Consider the following 23,464-nt stretch of genomic DNA (forward strand, 5'->3'; position numbering starts at 1 on the left):
GTGCCCAAAGGTTTGCTGTTTGCTTTCCTGTCTTGTCTATAACACACTGTAGGCTGTTTATAGGAGTTTGCTGTTTTGTGGAATCTCTTTAAGTGTCTGGTAGATTTGGCGTAACCTTCTCGCTTTCTGTATATTCAAGATTGCACAAGATTTTTCAAGATGTTAAGGTTCTAGAACTGATGTCATTAATGATACGTGATGTGCAGTAGTAGAAACTTGCTCTCTTATATGCATACAAGCAGAGCAAATGCATAAATGAAAAAGGACCAAATGTTTCTCTTTAGTTTACTAGTGACTGCCTACACTTCCAACTTCAAAACTAGATGCCGCATTTTTATGGTAGTAAAGTACTACTTCATCTTCAGCTCTTAAAACTGTTTTGCTCTTTGTGAATTTAAAGTATGCACTCAGGACTTCTAGCAATTCCCACCTTCACTGAAGCTCTTGTTCTGAGACAACTCCTTCAGTCTCTTGTTTCTAAAGTTGGGTTTGCTTTATCAGGAACAGTAAATAGTACAGCCAAAGCATCTAGCACTAATGAGGGTAAAGCAGAAAGTAAAAGGGATAAAGGAGAAACTTCGTGTATTGATTTGCACCATAGGTGAGCCTGGCAATGATTAATGTTAAGTGGAGGGTAAATTGAGAGTACTGGCTTGGAAAAGAATGTGGGAGCTATTTGCATATGGGTGTCTACAGTAAGAGCGCTTGCACTTTATTTATAGGCATTACATCTGCTGCATATGCCTCATATGTGATGTGGACTGCTTCTTTACTCCTTTCTTCTGCATTTAAAAAGGGCTTCAAAGACATACCAGGGGAAGGAGAAAAGAGATTGTGAATTCTTCTGTTTCTTTTGCATCCTTCTTTCTTCTTGGCCGTTCACATTATTAACTTTTATTAGCATGCAGAGTGTTCAGGAGCCAAGAGCCTTGGGGCCCAAAAGCTGTTTTAGAGTAGGAAAAAAACTCAGGCTCCTGCCTTAAAGTGTTTCTAAACGTTGTGAAAGCTTACTAGACAAAAGCTCTTCACAGAAACTTACACCATAAATGTAAATGAAAACCTTTCCTCCCTGCCTGGTCTTTCTAAATTAGGCACAGGAACAGTCTTTTAGTCCTACACTGAAATGCATGATTCTCTAACAAACTGCACATTCTGGTCTCAGCACTTTGCTCTTGGTTAGGCTTGATTGGAGCTTGGTGGCTTTTTTAAACAGAGTTTTGCCTTGGTCTGTTGTCTTGCAGTCAATAAAGCTCGGCTGCTTTCTTGGGCAGAGCAGAACTGGAGCCCCTGTTTATGGGACTTGCTCTGTGCTCTGGCAGAGCACATACTTGCTATGTGCATGTGGAAAAAAAACCCACGGCTGTTCTGAGTGTTTTCACTAGGTCTGAAACCTAACAGAGTCAGGATAGGTTTTGTGTAATTTAAAACCTTAATGGAAAGTGGTTGATGTTATTGGCACCTCTTAATAAATTAAGCTCGTTTTTTCTACTATTTGCTGGCAGAGTAGGATAATCTGAGGAAGGCACTGCTCCTGTGGGATAATCTGAGGAAAGCACTGCTCCTGGAGGCAGTACTGAAGCAGGAAAGGTCGACAGCCACAAGAAAGCAGCTGTGGTCTAGGCCCAAGTCCTGACTGAAGACACAGGGGCAGGCCTGCACAGGCTGGGGTAAGCCTGGTCCTTGGCTGTGAGCCTGGCGTTGTGCTGGTGCGCGCAGGCGGGCTCTGGGCGCCTCTCGGCATGAGTTCCAGGTATAAATGCTGATTTTGCATGTTCTCCCTGAGTAAAGGCCGTCAGCAGCGAACGCCTGGCGGCGCCGCCCTCTCAGCTTCGCCCCTGTCGGCCTACACCTCCCAGGAGCCGCCGCCGCCTCCTGCAGGCTGTGACGTGCGCGGCCCGCGGGGGGGTCCGCTGCATCCGGGCTCTGCTCCGCGCACGCGCCGCCGCCCGCGTCCTAACGACCACAACAAGCGCGAGCACAGCGCGCGGCCTGGCGGCACCGGCCCCTGACGGCGCCAGGAGCACCGCCCCCCGGAGCAACTGATTGGGCGAGCTGCGTGAGAACGGGCGTCAGATTGGCCCGTAGGAGAACGCCTGGCGGGGATGTCATAAAGGCTAGGTAGGCGCGGAGGCTGCCGGGGTGTGAGCGGTGGTGTTGGTGACGGTACGGGGGTCTGCTGCGTCCTTATCTCTGTCTTGCTTCATGAGGCCCGCCGGGGTTGTCGAGCTCCTGTGAGGAGCAGCGGGCGGGGCTGCACGGGGGAAGAGGAGCTGTGTCTCCCTCCGAGCGGGCCCGGAGGGCAGGTGAGATGAGGCCCCACCCTCCTGCCGTCGCCGGCCGGCTCGGCGATCTTCGGGCCCTCAGGAGAGCTCCTCAGAGGCTCTGCAGCTGGAAGAGGGGGCAGTGCTCTTGCTCCTTTCCTCTTCTGATTCCGCTGGCGCGAAGTGTGTCCCTGGAGGGAAGGGGAGGGTGGTTCCCTTCTCCTCGGGGATGGGCTAAGAGCACAGCTGACACGACCAGCAGAGCCCCACGTCCTTCCCGGGCTATGAGGCCGGCCCAAGGCGTGCTGGGGGTGGTGGGCAGCTGCTCTCCTTTGTTTGCGGGCGCTCCGCTTTGCTGGTCTGGGTCTGGCTTGCCGCCCCGGTGCAGGGGCTGGACCGGCTTGGAGAGAGTGCAGCGCTGCCGAGAGACTAAAGCTGCCCTTTCCTCCACCGCTTTCCCCGACGAGTGTCTGTTTTCATGTCTTTCTGGTGCTTGTCCCTGACCCTGTTGAGGCCTTAGCCCTTGTCAGGAATCTTTGGGCGTTAATATCACAGGTTGGATTGTCGTGTTGCTCGTGAAAGTAAAAATAACAAAGGTAGTAGGTAAGACCTGGAGTGCTGACTGAAGCTAGTCCTGAAACTGTAGGGCTGCTAATGTGGTTATTTGTCGTTTAGTCTTTCTGGACAGTAATTTATTGCTTCCAAACAGCTATTCTGTTGTTCATCAAGAATAAATTTAAATTCTATTTAACAGCTTCATGCAGATGTAGTTAAAATATGCTTGTTTGCTTTATAGGTGAAAAATTCCAAACATGAACAGCAGTGCACCACACCTGTCCTCAAAGCTGACTTGGCTAGAAGTGGAATGTAGTTTCCTGACACATTTTCTTACAAGGAAATTGTAAATCCTTTGTAATGGCCAACAAGAAAGAGCCTCCTTTTTTCAATGAAGATAACATGGGACCGTTTCACTACAAGCTTCCTTTTTATGAAACTATGGAGCTGTTCATTGAAACACTTACAGGAACATGCTTTGAACTGCGAGTTTCCCCCTTTGAAACAGTTATTTCTGTGAAAGCTAAAATTCAAAGACTGGAAGGTACTATTCTCTCATTTCAGTATAAACTTTATCATTTTAGAGGAAATCTTGTTTTGTAAGTTGTAATTGCTGAAATCAAACCACGTAGTTGCTAAATGGCTTGTTCAATAATACATATATAAACTAGGCACTTGATTTATGGTTTAGGTTTAATTACAATTGAGTTGGTTTTCTATTCTTTTCTTTTTCTGTAAGCTCATGGCTTAGATTTCAATAGAATTAGTATTTTTTATTATTGTCCTATTTGTGTGTCTATATATGTAATTATTAGGGAAAATCTTTAAAAGTCTATAGTAAATCATGTAACTATTTTGATATTAATGTGGTATGTAGTATTTTTGAAGAGGTTCTCTGAGATAAGTTGTTAAATAGTGTAGTTGAGTCACCTGGATTCTACAAGAAGAAATGGTGTCAAACTCATCACTGTATTGTCTGCAGTGCAAGCTATCCCCAGGGTACTTTGAAATTATGTCCAGTTTGGCATTTGCAGTTCAAGAAGGACAGAGAACTATTTCAGAGAGTCCCAACAGAGGGCTCTAAGGATGACTAGGGGACTGGAGCATCTCTCATAATTATGAGGAGAGGCTGAGAGACCTGGGTTTTTTTAGCCTAGAAAAGAGAAGAATAAGAGGAGATCTTATAAATACATAAAAATGTCTAAAGGGTATAAGGATGGAGTTAAACTTTCTTCAGTGGTGGCCAGTGATAGGATAAGGGGCCACAGGTGCAAACTATAACACAGAAGGTTTCACCTAAACTTCAGGAAGAACTTCTTTGAGGGTGCTGGAGCCCTGAACCAGCTGCCCAGGATGCTTGTGGAGTCTCCTTGTCTGTAGATTTTCAAAACCTGCCTGGATGCGTTCCTGTGCAACGTCATATAGGCATACCTGGTGTGAGCAGGGTTGAGCTAGATGACCTCCAGAGGCCCCCTTCCAGCCCCATAGCACTCTATGATAAGATGAGTGATCTTTTGCTGGTAGAGGGCTGGTCAAGCAATATTTTGCCATAAAGGGGTGCACTTGGCACATCTTGCAAAGAAGAGCCTTCTTTAAGTTATGAGGCCAGACCTGGTTTTAAGGCAAGGAGAAAAGTTGTAGGTTAGTTTTCTCTTACCACATTGCCTCTACAATGAGAGTGATAGTATATGAAAGAACATGTTATGAAATACATGTGTATACACACTTTAGCTACTTTGAAGCATAACGTCCTTTTTCTTACCTTGGCTGAGTTCAACAGTGTAGCTTCATGAGTTGAGAGTACCAGGATTGATAAGATTGTCTCTGTATTACACCTGTACATTTTGTTCATGCTTCTGTCTGTGTGGAACCCAACCTCTGAGAGATGTAATATGATGCTTTAGAGTTGAATGTAAGTTGCTTGCCCCCCCAGTGGAAATCTGCAGTAATGGGGGAAAAAAAGCAGTTGGTGCAAATCTTAAAACACAGACATGTTTTAAGAGCAGGAGTGACTTTTTGCTGGTAAAGTCACATAGTAGATGCTCCCCCATGCAGATAACTGGAGTTTACATCAGTGGAGCTACACAAGCACAGCTACGTGGATATACTTTTGTTACATGTCAACAGGGTTATCGTTAATCAGAAATCACAAAGTGTGTTGAGATGTTTCTGGAGGCTATAAGTGAATCAAGAAAAGCTTAGGGTTTTTTTTAATTCAGAAACACCAATTATACTGACTTTCATACAATGAATATTCAGATAGTATAGTCTTAGTAGTGATTAATTCTTTTATCTGTTAAGGAACCGCAGATAATACCTGTAAGCATGTTTGTAAAGTAAGATAGGACTGAATCTTAAGGGAGGAGGTGAGGTTTGGGATTTGATATTGGTAGTGTTATTTTTCCTATCATTAATATTATTAACAGGAATTAACACAATAAGAATTAAATCCTGCAGGGATCACTACTGGATCCAGTTTTGTTCAACGTTTTTATCAACAACCTGGATGAGGCATTGAGTGTAGACTTAGCAGGTTCCCCGATGATACAGAACTGGGGAGATGGCTGACAAGCCATGAAGCTGTGCAGCCATCCAGTGACATCTGGACAGGGTGGACTGTTGGATGAAGGCTAACCATATGAAGTTTAATAAGGACAAGTGCAGGGTCCTGTATCTGGGGAGGAATAACAACAGGCACCAGATTGGAGGCTGCCCTGCTGGAAAGCAACTCTCTGGAGAAAGACCTGGTGGACAACAAGTTCTGCATGAGCCAGCAATGTGCCCTTGTGGCCAAGAGAGCCAATGGCATCCTGGGGTGCATCAGGAGAAGTGTAGCCAGCAGGTCTAGGGAGGTTCTTCTTCCCCTCTGCTCTGCCTTGGTGAGACCATACCTGGAATACTGTGTCCATTTTGGGTTCCTCTGCTCAGGAGAGACGAGGGCCTGCTGGAAAGAGTCTAGTGGAGAGCCACAAGGATGATTTGGGGACTTGAGCATCTCCCCTATAAAGAGAGACTGAGAAACCTGGGGCTGTTTAGTCTGGAGAAGAGAAGACTGAGAGGCAATCTTATGCATGAGATCTGAGAGGTGGGTGTTAAGTGGATGGGGCCAATGTCTTTTCCCTGGTCAGCAGCAGCAGTAAGACAAGGAGTAATGACTACAAATTGGAACATAGAACATTTTATCTCAACTTGAGGAGAAACTTCTTTACAGTGAGGTTGACAGAGCACTGGAACAGGCTGCCCAGAGAGGTTGTGGAGTCTCTGGAGACTTTCAAAACCCACCTGGATGCATTCCTGTGTGGCGAACTACCCTAGGGGATCCTGCCTTGGCAGGAACGTTAGTCTCAATGATCTCTGGAAGTCCCTTCCAACTTCTAAAGTTCCGAGATTCACGTAGGTAGCTTTAAATAAGAAACAAACAACTCAGTCATGCTTTCTTGCAATTGATTTTTGATATCTGTGTCTGTGAAAACATCTGTCTTTGTAGGTAAAACTTAGATGGCCTCTGGTTCTTGTAAAGGGGAGAAAGTGGTGGCTGTCACAGTACATCTTAATTTGGAATGTGTGTGTACAGCAGGGAACAGCAGGTGCAACAATTTTGTTATACATTTGTCACCTTTTTGCTGTCGTTTTGCTGCCTATGTACAGCAACTTCACTTAAGGCAAAGGAGCTGGATCACTGTCAAGCAGACTACTTTTGGATGTTGTAATTTCTTTCAGTGTTCTGCAAGTTCAGAGTACGTGATATGTTCTATTACTAGCTATGCTTCTGTCAGGGCTGAAGTAGATGAATTGCACAAGTGTAACAAGTTTGTAACAAAACCAGTCTTCTGTTAGCTTTTCTCTGTGTCTCCTGTTTGCCTTGTCATTTGCCTGTTCACTGATAGAGACTAGAAGTTGAAGCTTTTTAAAGGTGATGTTTTGTCTGAGCCGGGGAAACTTTCTTGCAAGCCTAGTTAGAGCAGCATCTGGAAGGTGTAAGTAAGGTTGCCTTTTTCAGGATATTTAATGTGACTATATTCAGTTACTGGTGACTTTGTTACAGCCTTCTCTTTGTCAGTCCCTAGGATAAAGAATAGATTGATGCTGACCACCCTTGATACTAAGGTAACTTGCTATCACACAATGAAAACTGAAAGGTTTGACAGTTACAAAAATAGTCCTGCTGCTGTTAGTTGTGAACCTTTGCACCTCTTCCCTGGTGTAGGTAGTTTTCAGGGAGAAACTGTCAACTCAGCCTCTCAGTAAGCAGGAACCTTTCAACATTGGATAAAAGATACCTACGCTGAAATTTGACTTTAACATTTGTAGTGTTTATAAACAGTCATCTTCTACCCACAACATAAAATGAGGTTTGTTCTGAAATCTACACCTTTTTTTCATCTGGGTCAGACTTAACCACATCGCTTTCTCTGTCAAGCCTACTTAGCATGCTGGAAAGAGGAAGGGAATGAAGCTTAAAGAGCATATCTGATATCCCAGTTCAAAGATAGGATACAGTGCCTACTTCTCTCCTCCCATTTTAGTAGGTCAGCTTGTTAGTACATCTGCAGCCATTTCAATAGACAATTTGCAGACTCCTCTGGCCTCCTGTAACATCACTTGGCTAGCTTGCTTCCATTTGAGCTCTGAGATGTGTGTTGCCCCTCTTTCCTTTCTTCTTGGTACTGATTTAGGGCAGGCCAGTGATACAGTCACATGCTGCTTGGGGATAGTGGATGGGTATCTCACATTCTCATTATTATTGACAGTCTTACATGCTCATCCCACGTGCAAATGTCTACTCAAGAAAGGCAGAAGAGATAGCTGATTAATATTTTATATTTTCCTGCACCTGAACCTATGAAACACATACCATTTCCTCTGTGTATAAATAAAGAATTCATAGAAAGCAGCATAAAAGAGAAGTAGTAATAAAGACTTGTCTTTTTCCCGTTACAGCAAGTATAATCTTCTCATCTGTTCATTTCTTCAAAAATACCTTGTTGCTGTTAAATGAACAAAAACATGTTTTACTGCAGTACTGCCAGTTGTAAGCCAGCCTTTTTAACAAATACCCCCTCTGTTTATCAGAGTAATTGGAAATTACTCCTTGGGGGCTGCTGAAACCATAACAAATGCAGACAATAATGACTTCGTAATTGGAAGACTACAAAACAACACAAGAACGAACTTCACTGTAGACTTGCTGGCTGTTGCTGTGTTGTTTGTGTTTTGCTTACACTGCAGACTTGAAACGTAACCAAAATACATATATGAAATAGCTGGCAGTGTTAGTCTACTGTATGAACATACTTGCTTCATAAATGTCTTGTGGACTTAAGAGGATGCAAGATTCACGTTAAATGCCATCCAAGTATAGTTGTGTTGTTTATTCATAAAGGGATCTAGATGAGAGCTGTGTTGAGAAAACAAAATTGCCATCATCTTTGAAGTTACATTTCCTCCAAAGTGCTATCCTTCTTTGGCACAGGGATGACCACTTAGCATATCTGATATTTGCTTGTTGAATCTGCTTGGACTTTCCCTAGAATTTAGTCTTCTGTTCTTACTTGCTGGTGATGTGTGTTGTTAGCTTTGTGCCCTTTCTCCAGTTACAAGAGGGCTATCTGACCAACCTTTTTCTGGAGATTGCACTCTTGGAAACCTTGGAAAACTGTAATGTTTCTAGAAACCATCTGGAAGAGTCTGATCTTTGAATTCCCATCTTGTCAGATGTATTTTAAGAAGACTTACTAAATCTACTCTCTTTAAATTTGAAGCTGTTACTTATCTCCTATTACTATGCTCCCTGATAAAGAATTCCTCCCCATCTTTCCTGTAGGCTCCCTTTAAGTGCTGGAAGGCTGCTGTAAAGGTCTCTAGGCTATACAGCACAGCCTGTCCTTAATGGGAGGTGTTCCAGCCCCATGATGGTCTTCATAGACTTCTTCTGAACCTGCTCAAGCAGGTCCATGCCTTTCTTATGCTAGAGGCCATGTTACTTCTATATCTAAATTAGTTGACCATGCAGACAAAAAGAAACTAATTTAATCATTGTGCAGAGTATGAATTTGTAACGAGAAACAAAAACTCAGTATGTTTATTGAATTTGTCCCAGAGTTTAAGTTGTAAATAAGTATTACTGGATATAAGTAATGTTCCTGAAAATGCACACCCATAACAAAAACAAAGAATTTATAATGCAAAGTTTGACTAACTGCTATGGTACTATATCGTACATGTGACAGTTCATGTTGCAAACCAAGCAGTGATCAAAATATATTTGCAGTTTTTCACCACTAAAAAAGAGCTGTCACCAGTTATCTTAATATGACCTTATCTTTTATCACAAACTAATAGTCCATGTTATAGCAAATTATTCAGCATTTCTATAGCTAGAAATTTATCTTACTTTTCATGTCAGTAGAATGAAGCTCTGAGATACACATATGGAGGAAGAAACCTCCCTCATCCAGTGCCTCAAAAGGAGGAAGTATTCATTATACCTGAAGTAGTTGGATACTACAGTTTCCTTGTTGAGCCAAAAGATTGAGCTCCGTGTGTGAGCAGAAGCCGGCTGAAAAGTTCTTAATGACTATTTGAGAGGCTTGATATCATGACCAAAGGCTTATGAAGTGGATATTCTTGTCCTGCTTCCTCTCTTCTTTCCTCTATAATCCACTTTGTTACATTTCCTCTGCTACCCCAAGATTCTTGAAAAGGCAGAACTCCCCAAAGTCTTCCTACCAAGCTCCAGTTTTAATCTCTGTTTGTTTGTTTTGTTTAGGTATTCCTGTCTCTCAGCAGCATTTAATTTGGAATAATACAGAACTGAAGGATGACTATTGTTTGAATGATTACAAGTAAGTATAGAATAAAATTGCAATTAATGTTTCTAATTCATCGTTGGTGTAAGTAATACACAATGCTACAAAAATGTATTTATTGTTATTTACAGCATTTCAGAAGGTTGCACTCTGAAGTTAGTTCTGGCTATGCGTGGTGGACCTATTAACACCAGAAGAGGTAGGTGTTAACTCAGGTAAAAATAGTCATTTTCATGCAACATCTTAGAACTGTGAACAGTTTTTATTAGCTAAACATTTAAGACAAGAAGACTTCGGTTACAAATTACTTAAAAAAAGCAGGGATTTTTTTTCCCATCTTTTCTTACTTGGTATGCTAAGTGCTCCATCCTTTTCATGTTGTTTACCCTAAATTTAACAAATATCTTTTGATATATAGTGTCATCAAATCTTAAAACCAGCAATTCTTCACCTGCAAAAAACATGATGCTGTAATGTCATTATACAAATAGCTTTTAAATTCTGATTAGTTAAAAACAGGCATTGCTTCAGTCTGAGATTAAGCTTGGTTATGTGGATCATTTATAGAGAAATGAAAATGCAGAAATCCCTTGATAATTTTTATTTTAAAAGAAATCAGCATATTTTCTAGGTTGAGGATTCCCACTGTAAACTGAGCTGAGCTCTCAAAGGTGATGAAAATAATAATAATAATGATAATAATTTTATTTTTATTCTGTTTTTTTTTGTCTTTGTAGTTCCTGTGGAAGACCCTATCAGGGAGATGGCTGAATACATGGATCCCACTAGAGACGAGATCTGGGAGAAAGGGACATCCAACAAACAAGTTACCTTCTTAGTCTATCGAGAAGGAGATCAGTTGAATTTCTTTCGTGTGGTAGACCGTGGAGATGGCACTTTAACACCATTGTCTGAATCTTTGAGGTAAAGTTGGTTTTAATCTTTATATTATTGTTCAAAGGGAGGATGCCTATCTTTTTCACCTTTACTTGTGGACTTCATCAAGAGTTTATCTGGAATATTACAAGAATTGTTCCCTAAGGCCTGCTAAAATGCTGTAGCTGGGTAGCTGAAAAACACAGTAGTGCTTTGTGGTCTTGCTGATGGTCATCTTTCATTATGTGTGTCAACAGTGAGATAAGGCTTATTTTGTGCTTAAGGCATTCTCAACCTTCCAGTTCTTTCTGAAAGGAAACATTTCACATTTCATTTTTGCTAAGTACTTTCTCTTAAATTAAGCAATTAGTTCAGTTTTTCTAAATATTTCTGCATTCACAGTATAAACTTGTTTTTGTATGGACATGACTTGACCCAATGATTAATTGCATTGGCAATCTCCTGAGAGGATATGTCTGAAGTTTGACAGAACATAGAGGGGTGTGATTGGTATTTTTTTAGGTTTGGGCAAGGGATGCTTGCTTTAGTTTGGAGTTCTGATGGGGTTGGTTTGTTTGTTGTTGGTTTTAAATAGACTGAAATAACTACCAATAGACCATAATAAAGCCTCAGATTGGTACCTCAACAGTAGCTAAACTTGTTTCAATTTCTGTCACAGAAAGTACTATTATAATCAGTATAGCAGGTGTGTCACTTAAGCTGAGTACTCTTTTTTCCCTGAAGCTACAAAGCTGATAATATCTGTTAAAAATTATTAGATGCTGTCTTCATACTACTATTAGTTTGGTTTTTTTTTCGTCACCTGAAGATCTTAGTTTTTGTACAATCGCAAAGAAAGGAGTCCCTATTCTGGGAACTAGGTGTGTTTTCTCCAAGGTTTGCAGTGATGTAAGTAACTATTCTTGTTCCTGTTGTAAAGTTGAAAGCGAGAGATGGTTTATATTCAGTGTGCTTATATTCAAAGTAATAGTACTCTTACAAACTTTTATAAGAGATCTGTACCTCAGAAGTACAGACTGAAAAAAAAATACCAAGGTTGAATTCCTACATTGTTGCACACAGTAGAAAAAAGCTGATGTTTGATATACAGATACTGGAAGGAAAGAATCAAATACTTCAGATCTATAATCTTTCAGCCCTTCCTGCACTTGTTTTCATTAAATAGCCACATATGGTACATGTAGATCTGAAGTGGATAAAAACAGCCATCATCAGTAAGCACTGGGAACCTTGCTGCTGTGCTGGTCTACATACACCTCTGGAAAGCAGAGCAGACGGGTATAATTCTTGTTTTCACTGATAGGCTGCCTATTTACACATTTTTCCTTGTAACCTTTTAAATCCAAATAATATGATTCTATGAATATATGAACGAGTCTAAGGGACTGTGGGTGCAATGCTGTGAATTGATGCACATTGTCAAAAGGAGCTTGAACTTTCATTTGGCAGTATAATGGGCTACCTGGTATTTGCCTCTGTGTGTGTAAGGAGCTTATTTGTAGGTTTTCTTCCTCCATTTAAAAGTAGCATAGGCAAAATTTAAGTACTAGATAACCTACTACTAATCCTAGATTTAAAAGTCATTTGCTTGAAATTGACTAAATGTAGCAAACCAGAGAAACCACATTCTTTTGGCTCTTGCAAGGTAAGCCTTTCAAAGCACAACAGCATATATGTAAGTCAAGTACATTATGCTTAAGAAACATGCCATTGCTAGTCAAATAATAGTTAGGTTGGAAGCCACTCAAGTTTAAAACCTTCAACTGTAGTTATTTTTCTTTTTATGTTTTATCTTTTTCTACTAAGACAGTAATTTGGTAAGGAGAAGGAGGGAAAGAGAAATCCTAATTTTTGAATTGTCTGGGTCAGACTTTTTGGAAACAGGAGAAGCAGCAAAGGTAGAAGAGAATGAAAACAAATCAGACCTTTTCATTTGGTCTTTAGAGAGGAAAGCTGTGAATTACTCTGAATACCAGTGTTTTCCATGCTGACAGTTTAAACGTGTTTATATGTGTGAATATACTGGTGACTGAGCATTTTTGCGGCACTCGTTTGTCAGCTTTTCTCACATTGCTTATGTGTTGAGCAGAATGTAGTAACTGCAACTTAGAAATGCAATACTGATTTTAGTTTCAGTTTATAGTTCTCCAAATTGTTTTATCTGTGGTTTAGTTAATGGTTAAGTCTGGAAAAGGTATAAATATTGTACAGTGACTTACTGTCTATGAGGTAAAGAAAATTGTTAAAATTGTGGTAGAGGACTGGCAAACACTGTTATCAAAAGAATTTTAGCAGTCTGCTGCTCATTTTTGAGGCACATGTCTTACAAGCAAGATTTCAGGAATGTTGACACAAATTTGAAATATACTCATTGGAGAATGGGCAAAAACTGTCAAGAACAGAGCTCCCTGTTGATGATTGATGAAACTTTCACATTTTTGCAACCACATTAAAGCAAAAAAATACGTTATTCCTGGCTTTTGGAGGGGTTTTTTTTTGTATTTTGGACTCTTCAGCCAGGAAATTCAAGAAAAATACAAGAAAAAGGATACAATTTTTGCATTAAACAACCCCCCCAAAACATCACAAAATTAACTGAAACCAAGCCATCAAAGAAAAAAAACAGAACTAAGCACATAGAAACCTTGAAGGAAAAGAATTTCAAGAACTGTCTTCAATTGGTGACTTGCAGAGTTAAATTTTTTTAATGATTCTTTAGTGTTGCGTCTTTACCAGGAAAGGTGTGTAATATTCATGCTGACTGTCCTTGTGTGGAGCTGTTCAGTTTTTGTTAAGAAATTACTGAGCTGTTTTGCTGACTCTTGTTTGAATTTGCTGCCATCTTGCTCTCAAAAGAGATGTTTCCCAGCTATGCTGCTTTTGGAATTTTGCTGCAGTTTAGGAAATGGATTTAGAGAGTCAGTAGAAAAATATTGATTCTTGACTAAAGATAGCAGAATATTTCCAAGAATCAGGTAATCAGGTGAGATTATTTTTTTTCTACTGATGTTCTCATGACCTTTATTTTTCCCTCGTTCTCTTTCAGAGAGTAGAAATTTTAGTTAAATCTGCTAAGACATTTGTATGAACACAGAGAAAATCCTTAGATTGTCATGATGTCTAGATACTGACAGACAAAGGGAAAAATTAGAACACCCCTTAAAATGTATTGTGTACAGTGTTGAAAATGCATCCATTCGTAATGAATTGGGCATTCCTAATAGTGGTTCTTTCATTTTACTGTGAATATTGAATGTGTTTTAGTAATTAATGCTTCATAGGAAAAACAAGTCAGGTAATGACTTCAAAACATTGAGGTTTTGTGTTCTGTTAAAATACAGAGTGGGAGAAGGCTATGTGATACTACCAATTTCCAGTGACTACTGAGTTAGAGTATTTTCTCTTGGGACTGGCAATTCTAATCTGTTTATTTTTTTTCCAAATATGAGGCTTTTTGGAAACCTAAACTGATCCTTTTTTATTTTATTTTATTTTTTTTTTATTTTGAAAAGGAGAAATAGAATATCACATCCACATGGGTGACCCCTCCATTTCCATTTATGGTGAGAACACCCTTCAGGATGGATAGAATTTGGACTTTCCTTCCATACCAGTGTCTGGTTAATTGGAAAACTGATCAGCTTGTTGTCTGAGTCGCACAGTTAACAGCTTTGGCCATACCTTCAGGAGGCATTTGTGGAACTGGATATCCCCTCTGTGGGGAGAACATATAGTGAGTGTGAACCAACTGTATATGGTTTAACAACTTCCCAGAAGTGTGGTTATGTTCTGATTTCAACATCATCACTTTGCATGAGCATCTTATAAGGAATGCTTATGTACTAAAATAAGTGGATTTGAAATGTCTTTGCATATGGTTTTACATAATGTTTTGTCAACAGATCAACTACGGATATGACTTTCTAGTTGTGAGAATACTCTACTTTGAAAACATATTTACTTAATTAGAAGGTGAACACAAACTGTGTTTTATTTTCAGTGGCAGTTCAGTTTATAATTTATATGCCGATGATGATGATGAGACAGAGACATCACCGTCCGGCCAACAGATCATTGAGAATTCAATTACGATGAACAAAATGAAACTTCTCAAGGCCAAAATGGAGAACATGAATCTGAGTAAAAAGGTGAAGTTATGGTTTCAGTTTTTCTGTCTTAAAATGTCTTGTACTTCCATTGTGCTGGCTTTTTTAAAAAAAGGAGGTCAGATACTTTGAAATAATCAAAGATAGATAATTTCTTATCTGTTTAAGTAAATGTTGTATAAATGTTCTGTGGCATTGGTCCTAGGTGAATAGGATCTACGTAGTCACATTCAGAGACTTCACTTGAGGTGAAGTCTTGATGGCTAGTAACAGATGATGGAAACAGAAAGAACTGAGATCTCTTTTGGCTTTTATACTGTCTGAATTCCTGTGGATGTGATCTCAGTCAGGTCTTTGAATGCAACCATAATTCAAATGCTAATTGTTGTTGCGTGTGGGTTTTGTGGTTTTTAATAGCCTAAGAAGACTGTCAAAGTGAAACCTCGTCCTCCAGTGACTCCTCGACCATCCAGTGGCTCAGTGGCTGCTGCTCGTCACCGTTTTTTAAGAGTGCTCCCACATATTGGACAGCCTTGCCTACCTCTTCCTGGGAATTCATACCACTCAGAGTCTTCCCAAAACGCACTTTCAGCGTTGGCCACATTGGCCACTGCGGGTAGCACAGTGCCATCTGCAACTAATGACTTTCTTAAGGAAGATGACACTTGGCAGAGCAGCTCTTGGTCTCAGTCAGTTAGTAGCATCAGATTACCACCGAAAATATCTCGTGTCGAATTAGAAAATGCAAAACTATCTACAAATAGTATTCCAACTCCTATTTCATCTCTGCCTGCAAATCCAGAAAAAGCATCTGAAAACGTGAGCTCAACAAGTCAAGAGGATGCTGTTTTGTTTCCAAATCTAACAAATGTAGAACTGTATGGAGCAGAAGAAAAACTTTTACCTGAAGCAGATGCTTTTGCTTTGTTCACAGAAGCAAGCACCACTGAACAGTGTAGTGAGATATATGACATAGGAAAGATGAACTCAGAACTTGAGCTGTCTGATGGAGATGAAGAATCTAAGGTTGTAGAACAGCATAGAAAACCTATTAACAAAGTGTTGAGCACTGCAACGATGGGGGCTGGTCTTCTCAGTACTCGTGAGTTAAGTCCTCAGAAAAATCTACTGTTGTCACCTCTTCGGTATTCGGCACAAGTGGCACGTCACAGTTCTCTAAAACCACAGGCACAACCTAAATGCTTTGAGGCTGGTAACTTGAGATCCACAGCCTCTCCAAATGTGTTACAGTCATTGGAAGTCCATAGTATGGTAGACTCCTCTTGTTCTAGGACTACTAGATTTCATAATGTGAAAGTAGAGTCACTTAGCAAAAGACCTGATGTAATTTCTAAAGCAGAGGCAAGGGACATCACAGATGTGGCTAACAAGGCATCCAAAGAACCTGTGAGTTCTCTAAGTAACTTAGGATTCCTGACTTCACTGGCCCGAAGCACAAACAGGGAAAGTTTACAGAGTTCCTGTGGGACAGGCAGGTTTCGGACTTCAAGTATTGCACTGCCTACAAATCTGCAGCATTTGCAGGAAGAAAGCTTTAGGAAAACTGCTCCTCCAAATGAAGCTGCTGAATATATTATAGTGAGTACTAATGCTTGCGAAGAAATTGATTTTTTCCTATCTTTTCTGGTACTGGCATTATGAAAAGTGTACTTGCCTGTGTACGTCTGTATGTCTTTTCAGAGAAGGCAGGTGGGGTGGGTGAAGTGTGCTTAAATCCCTGATAAACGATTTTCTGAATTCCTGTTGATAGCTTAACTGCCTGTTTATTTAAACAGGTCCTAGAAGTAATATTTTGTAAACATTCAAGTAGTTGTTCAGTTCACAGCTGAAATTATTAGTTACTGTAATGATAGCATTATGAGTGACTGAGGTATCATCTGATTGCTGCTGTTCATTAATTGTCGTAGGTGCCTGGCTTCAGATCTCTAATGTATTTTGTTTTGGTGTGTTTGTGAAGTATAGGGAGATTATTTAATAATCATTTTGAGTAAGGCTTTACAATGAGGAATTTTAATTTTGTATACAGCAGTCATGTTGGACTCTTCATAGGTACACTGATTGAGGAAAACATTGATTTCAAGTAAGATAATACCAGACTGCCTAATTCATTTAATTTCCATCTGCAAGTAATTTCCTTGTGGAAATTTTTATTATTTTTTTTTTTAGTCTGCACACGGGCTTGGAATGAATGGAAGTATTGCAGCTGTAGGGAAAAGAGTAGGTAAGTAATGTGACTTAAATAATAACTGAAGATGACTCTGGTCTTTCGTATATATCAGGTCAAGAATTCTTTCTCTTTGAAAGGCATATGGTTTTTGAAGTACATGCTGTATTAGATTTCTATAGCATGATATAACTTCTGACATTTTAAGGACTTCTTTAAAGTACAGGTGTCACCCAGATCTTAGGCAGACATAACTGTGACTCTTTCCTCGCTTTTCTTAGCCATGCATATCATCTGTAGACATAAAATTACTTTCTGCTGTGAAGTTTCTGAAAGGTCAGTTTTGCGAGTACTTTTCTGTGTACTAAAATCAGAGCCAAATTTATCACTAGCGTGATTTTTAGAACTACAGCCTAAACCAAAAGAAAAACAGGGAGGAAGCAGTAAGAGATAGATGCTGAAGATTATCAATACAGTGTAGAATTTTCCCTATTTGTAGTGATGGGCATCATACTTTCTACTGTAGTCTTAGTAGCTGTGGTGTGCTTCATGCTTGACACGTTCTGAAAATTAATGTATTGTGCCTAAATACTGATTCTCTTGGGTGGACTGGAATAGTACTTTTAGAACTCTTATCACAAGGAGGTAAGGATTCTTAGCACAATAATCTTCTTGCATCTTTGACTTCACAGATTTTCTTTTCTCTCTGTATGACCTTAGGAAAAAAGAGCAGGCCATATATTCCAGGATTTTAAGCTGTATGTTTAAAGAATGAGCTAGAAGATAAATCTTCAAATAGCATCTGCAACAGAAAAAAACAGTATATATAATTGTGATGTTAGGGGAGCAGAAGCTGCTACAATAGGAATTTATGCTGTAGTTTCACAACCAGATGTGCAGCTTTGAACTGAGTCAGTCAATGAACAGGTCTGTCCTTCCATACTACATGGTAAAACAGCTAGTACCTTAATATCCACATCTGCATAATGGGGAAGCTTACTATCGTCTGTGTCATGTTGGATAGAACTGTGAAAAGAGGACACTTCTCCAGTGTGTTTTTATGTTAGACAAAAGTGTGTTTTCCAAAAAGTTCCAGGCATGAGAAAGACAAAGTTGGTATCATCATATCACAGAGGCTCTTTAGGGAGAGGTGGCTGTTTATGACCTGTTGTATAATTGCTTAAAGCACATACTCTTGTTTGTGTAATTGCTATGAGGACAGGTGTATTGTTGTTCCTGTTTAAGTATGGCCCACAGTGGGGGCTGTCTGCAAGCTCTGTCTTTTCCATAAGCTGGCCGAACAGAGGCTTCTGAAATAGTATACTTCTGGATGACCAAACTGAGAGTATGGACAAATGTTGCCTGAAGTTTTGGTGCTAGGTAGCAGTGGGTTAGCACTGATTGGCAGAAAAGACTGTAATGTGTAGTGACCGTGTCTGGTCCTGGGCAGCCTGCTCTTGGGTGTCTCTACTTTAGCAGCAGGATTGGGCTAGATGATCTCCAGAGGTCCCTTCCAACCCCCACCATGCTGTGCTCTGATTGAACCCTGGGCCTCCAGTGCTACTATTGAATGTAATCTGCTGTATCTCAGCTGAGAAATGACTGGTGGGATTGCACGTGTGCTAGACAGAAAAATACAGAAGAACTCGGGTCATTTTTTTGAGACCATCGTAACAATAGAACAGTAGAAGCACTGAAAGAATGGTTGCATTGCTTGTTGGTAAATACACATGTGCAGGTTGTGGACAAAGAGCTTGTTTCTACAGAGGGAAGGAACATGCCTTTTCTTTAGGTGATCTCCAGTTAAGCAACAGCCACAAATTACAGGACAAATGGCAAACTATTTTTTTTAATATTATTGTACAAGCATCTGTAAAGTGCCTTATGAAACCATGTAGCATAATAGAGGCCTGTAGTCTAATAATTAATGTCCTTTTCTTGCAATTACGAAGTAACAGTAAGATTTTGAAATGTTGTAGTACTTGTCTAGTGAAGTTGAGGTGTTAGCTACTGAATATGCTAGGTGCTTGAATGCCCCATTGATTCCTTGGAAAGCCGTTGTGTGCAGTGGTTTCCCTAGTACATTATGTGGTCTCACTTTGCATTTGGGAAGACCCTTAGGAGATGTGTTTCTTGGTTTCTTCTGTAATTTCTTGCTCACATAAACTTTTAACAGGTGTTAAATATGATGTATCTAATCCTGCATTGTGCTGCTCCTTCCAAATGTGTTCATAGGCTTGAGATGTACTTTTTTCTGGCTTTGGGGCTTGGACTTTTTTTTTCCTCTCTATTGGGGTTCCCACCTGAAGTATCCTAAGAAATGCAAAATTAACTCAAAAGATGACATTTAACTAGTTTGTGACCAGGAATAAGTGAAAATAAAATGTATTTACTGTCTTTCTACCTCTGAAAGCAGGTGAATCAACCCATTTCCCACCTGTGAATGGCTCAATTCAAGCAAAAAAGAAAATTACAAAGCATTGCTTTCTTTGTGGCAAGAAAACTGGATTGGCAACCAGCTATGAATGCAGGTAGGCTGAGTCTATAACCAGCTGTTGTTTAAAATGGATAGCTGGGTGAACCAAAAGCTTTTCTGTGCTGTATGGTATTCCTTAAGCATAGCAAATCAAAAGACAACCTTCAAAAGTGTTGCAATTCTGCTTAGCAAAACTCCAGGAATTAAAATTTAGGACTGTTGTGCCTGTCCTACTGTTGAGATGTATGTTCTTCCAGACACTGCAAGCTATCACAATGCAAAATATTAGGAAATAAAGAACATGATTACAAAACCAAAATAGATTAAAAAAACTATTATACTCAAAGAGAGAAATTACTAGAGATTTATGTTCTATAAAGTTTCTCAACAATAATTGTATTCAGGAAAATCTGGTTTTGTCAGAATTTCTCAGATAATTTCCCTCAGAATTTGCCCTATGACAACACTTTTGTGTGATTGGTGAATGTATGTGAATTTTTATTTGACAGCTTTTTGATTTTATGAGTTTTCTGTTTCTTGTGAGACTTCAATCATCTTTGAGCAGTGAGAGCATCTCAAAAGCAGACTACTGAAGTGCTGGACCCCCAAATCATGATCTCTAAATACTATAATGAGACCTACTGCTTGGTGATAATGACTGTAAACCAAACCTGAACAACCGCCACCAAAACAATTTCAAATACACACACAACCCCCTGCACACACAAACACAAAATCCCCAAACACACAAACAAAAACGAAACTGGGAAAAAAAACACCAAAAGACCCCAACCAACAACAACAACAAAAGAACAAAACCAACACCAGCAGCAACTCAACCAACCTAACAAAAAAGCCCACCCAGAACAGACCCACAACCCATCATGGTTCTCAAAGTATTGTTTCTGCAAGACATTCTTTTTTTCAGTATTATTTCTCATGAACTAGGTCTCATGAGCTCAAGCAAGAGCTACATTTAAGCTGATTTCAACTTGCACCAATAAAGAGCAAAATGAACAAGATTTCTGCCATTGGGGAATTGTGTTCTGACTGAAATCCTCTTTACTGACTTTATTTTTGATTTTGAAACAGTTTTGAACAATGCACACTACTTGCTCAGCAGAGAATCTGCAAGCTCTGTTAGAACTAACAGTTTGAGGTTAAAAATAAAGCACAGGGAAAGGGGACAAATGGCACATCTCCAAGAACAATCTTCTATTCTAGCAACCCTATGCCCTTTTACTAGAACAGAACATGAACCAGAGAATACAGTTATATGAGAGAACTAGTGATTAAGAGACCAAGAACCAAAGAAAAGCAAACATCATCAGACACACAGACTCACGAACAGATGTGTAGTATATTATGAGCCCAGATAGACTTCATATATTGAAATTGCAGCTGATGCTGGGAGGATGCAGTCCCTTATCCAATCATATAGGAACTCACGTTTGCTAAAGTTAGTCTGTCTGATATCTTTACAACCCACTACATCTGTATTTATTAATCTCAAATTACTAATTTGAGATTATGTGCTCAGCTAAACATCTCTTTTGGTAGTCTGAATGATGTGCTAGTTTTGAATTGAAATGCATTACGTGGCTTCCATGGCTTAGTCCTCTACATTTTAACAGCAGATGCTGTGTGAGGTATTTACAAAGAAGTAAAATAAATCAAAGCCCATCATTTGCGATTTTTAAGTGTGCTTGATCCTTGCTAACTGGTTGCAGCAGTACTGGTGTTACTTAACTTCCCAGCTGAAGAGATTGTTGGGTCAAAACTCCAGCATGCAGTTACAAAAGTGTAACCATCAGGGTAATCAGAGAGAATGTTATCAGTCAAGGATGATTAGAACACAAGCAATTATGCCAAATAAACAAAAGGTGATTAACACAAGCATGTCAGAGTTAAAAGCTTCTGAAAGCTTGTAACCTCTAGTATTCTTGATTCTTCAGATGTGGAAACAATTTCTGTGCAACACACCGCTATGCGGAGACTCACACCTGCACCTACGACTATAAGAGTGCTGGGCGAAGATATTTGCAAGAGACCAATCCTGTCGTTAGTGCACCAAAGCTTCCCAAAATCTAACACGGTTCTGCTGCATGTGGCTGTTTTGCCATTGAAGAATTGTATTGCATTGAGAGAAGCACTTGCATAAACTGCGTAATTTTTCCATGCTCCATATTTAAATATTTGCCAAGTAACAAAAGCACATGAGGATGCATCCTATTGAAGAAAAATGTGAACACTACTGCAGTTAAAACTTTTCTTCTGTAGTGAATGAAAAGTTGAAGATGTAGTTTCAAAAAACTTACACTATGATTTAACTGTTACTGCACGTCTTGTGTTGTGTTTTATATTCGGAAAAGCTATTTCACTAGACAAGTCTTTAAAAGATGCACTTTACTAACTTTATTTACTGTATAACCAGAGAGGGTGTTGTAATGAGGGTGTCATGTAATGTCTTCTGTACTATTGCGGTTTTTTGTCCCATCGTGTGATATCTTCTAAGTTATTTCACTAGAAAGATCCTCCTCCCTCCCATTTCTTCAGACAGCCTATTTTAAGATTAAGGGGGTAGTGTGTTCCATTCAGATTGATATTCATTCACTCTGTATCTGTTCTGAAGATTACATATCATGTTAATCACATTTTCTTAAAGTAATACTGTTTATATGAGAAGTTTGTTTTTAAATAGAAAATTCCCCCTTTGTTGCCATTAAATATAAGGAACAATTTATTTCAACTTCTTTTGTAATCCTAGATTTTTTAAGACTTCACAACTTGGTTTGTTAAGATGTTGAATGCTGTTACTGGAAGAAATTCTAATAAATATTAAATTTTATTCTGGTTTATGCTCTTATAAATGCACAGAATAAGTTTTCCTATCTTAAAACATGTTTTTCAATTAAAAGTTGGGCTTTGCTAGGGGAATATATAATAATTTCTAAACTTATTTATTCAGAAGTTATGTCTGGTCCCACTGAAGTCAGTGGGGAAAATTCTCACTGACTTTGTTAGGATTAGTGCACATTAGCATTGTGCTTCTGACGTCTTGCAACTATACTAGCAGAGGCAAAATAGGTTTATAGGTTTTCAACACAACATGTGTTAACCTGACAGCTTTTCTCCCCTGCATCTGCTGTGGTACAAAGGCAGTTCAGTAATTATGTGAGACACCTCTAATGAGCATGCAGCTGCTGCAGAAAGTGATGTCAGAGGAATATAACTACTGAAAGCTTTTCCTTTTTTATTTCCTTAATGTGTCTGAAATATTTTTATAAGCTTATGTTGCTTGACATGTTTTAGTATAAAACCTACAGCAAAAGAAGCCATTCCGCGTTGCATCTAGACAATTGGATATCATGGTCCCTTTCTTGCCAGAGTATTCAGCTACTTGTCTGTGGTATTGAAATGATCCTTGCTGTGTTCCAGTCAAACAATAGCACCTAATAAGTGTGGCAGTCAAAAATCAGGCTAAAAAAAAAAATCTCTGAAAGGGAAGGAAGTAAATTGAAGAGTTCTTACCCTTGAAGGAAATCCATATTGTGTAGTCTACCTCTAACTTAAATTTCCTGGAATTTCCAGAGAGCAGTGGCCTCAGGAAAAGAATTCTGAAGTCATTCTCTGGGCATTGATAAGGGAAAAAGGTAGTTGTCTTTGTGCGTGCTCTCTAGGCTTACTCTTACTGGACAAAGTTGTACCCAGTATGAAGAACATGTCCTTACTGACCAGAGGCACTGTGAACATACCTGTACTTTTTGTTTCATCTCCAGCGTGCCACAGTGTTTGATGACAAAGGAAAAGAATAAGCAACAGGGCAAATGTACCAGTGTTTTCCCAGCAATTCTTGATTTGTGGGCCAGCAGTTTTGTTAAGAGAGACGTTTTGGCCTTTTTCTAGATACAGCAGAAATTTGGTAGTAAGTGAAATTAAAATCATACAGGTTATCTGATCTTTTCCATCATTGTCAGGAAATTATTTTGCAGTACATTAAAATGGTCATGGCCAAATTTTAGTAAGCCTGTTTCACAGATATGTGGCACGAAGTGCCTGAGTCAGATCTTGACTGTGACTCTCCTTCTCTGCATATGCATAATGAAGTGCACAGCAATAGTTTTCAAAAAATGTGATGTAGTAATAACCTAATTTCTGTGTAGTTTGTTTTAACT

The 23,464-nt window shown here is 39.5% G+C and overlaps 1 protein-coding gene across 4 annotated transcripts; it reads left to right on the forward strand.

Annotated features, from left to right (window-relative positions):
* The first annotated feature begins 1,921 nt into the window (after positions 1–1,921).
* On the forward strand, positions 1,922–22,137 carry ZFAND4 (zinc finger AN1-type containing 4). Of its 4 annotated transcripts, none has more exons than XM_064144793.1 (10): positions 1,922–2,118; positions 3,058–3,360; positions 9,586–9,661; positions 9,757–9,824; positions 10,363–10,549; positions 14,523–14,670; positions 15,046–16,227; positions 16,816–16,870; positions 19,227–19,344; positions 21,245–22,137. In XM_064144793.1, the coding sequence occupies exons 2-10, from the start codon at positions 3,177–3,179 to the stop codon at positions 21,378–21,380; spliced, it is 2,154 nt and encodes a 717-aa protein (XP_064000863.1). In that variant the 5' UTR covers positions 1,922–2,118; positions 3,058–3,176; the 3' UTR covers positions 21,381–22,137. The 4 variants fall into 4 exon arrangements, with proteins under 4 accessions (XP_064000863.1, XP_064000862.1, XP_064000865.1 ...); XM_064144792.1 differs by lacking the exon at positions 1,922–2,118 and adding an exon at positions 2,137–2,303; XM_064144795.1 differs by lacking the exon at positions 1,922–2,118 and adding an exon at positions 2,137–2,303 and having other exon boundaries at positions 19,230–19,344.
* The last annotated feature ends 1,327 nt before the right edge of the window (positions 22,138–23,464 follow it).

This window comes from Pogoniulus pusillus, chromosome 6 (genome assembly GCF_015220805.1).
Source record: "Pogoniulus pusillus isolate bPogPus1 chromosome 6, bPogPus1.pri, whole genome shotgun sequence".
Classification (NCBI taxonomy): Eukaryota; Metazoa; Chordata; class Aves; order Piciformes; family Lybiidae; genus Pogoniulus; species Pogoniulus pusillus.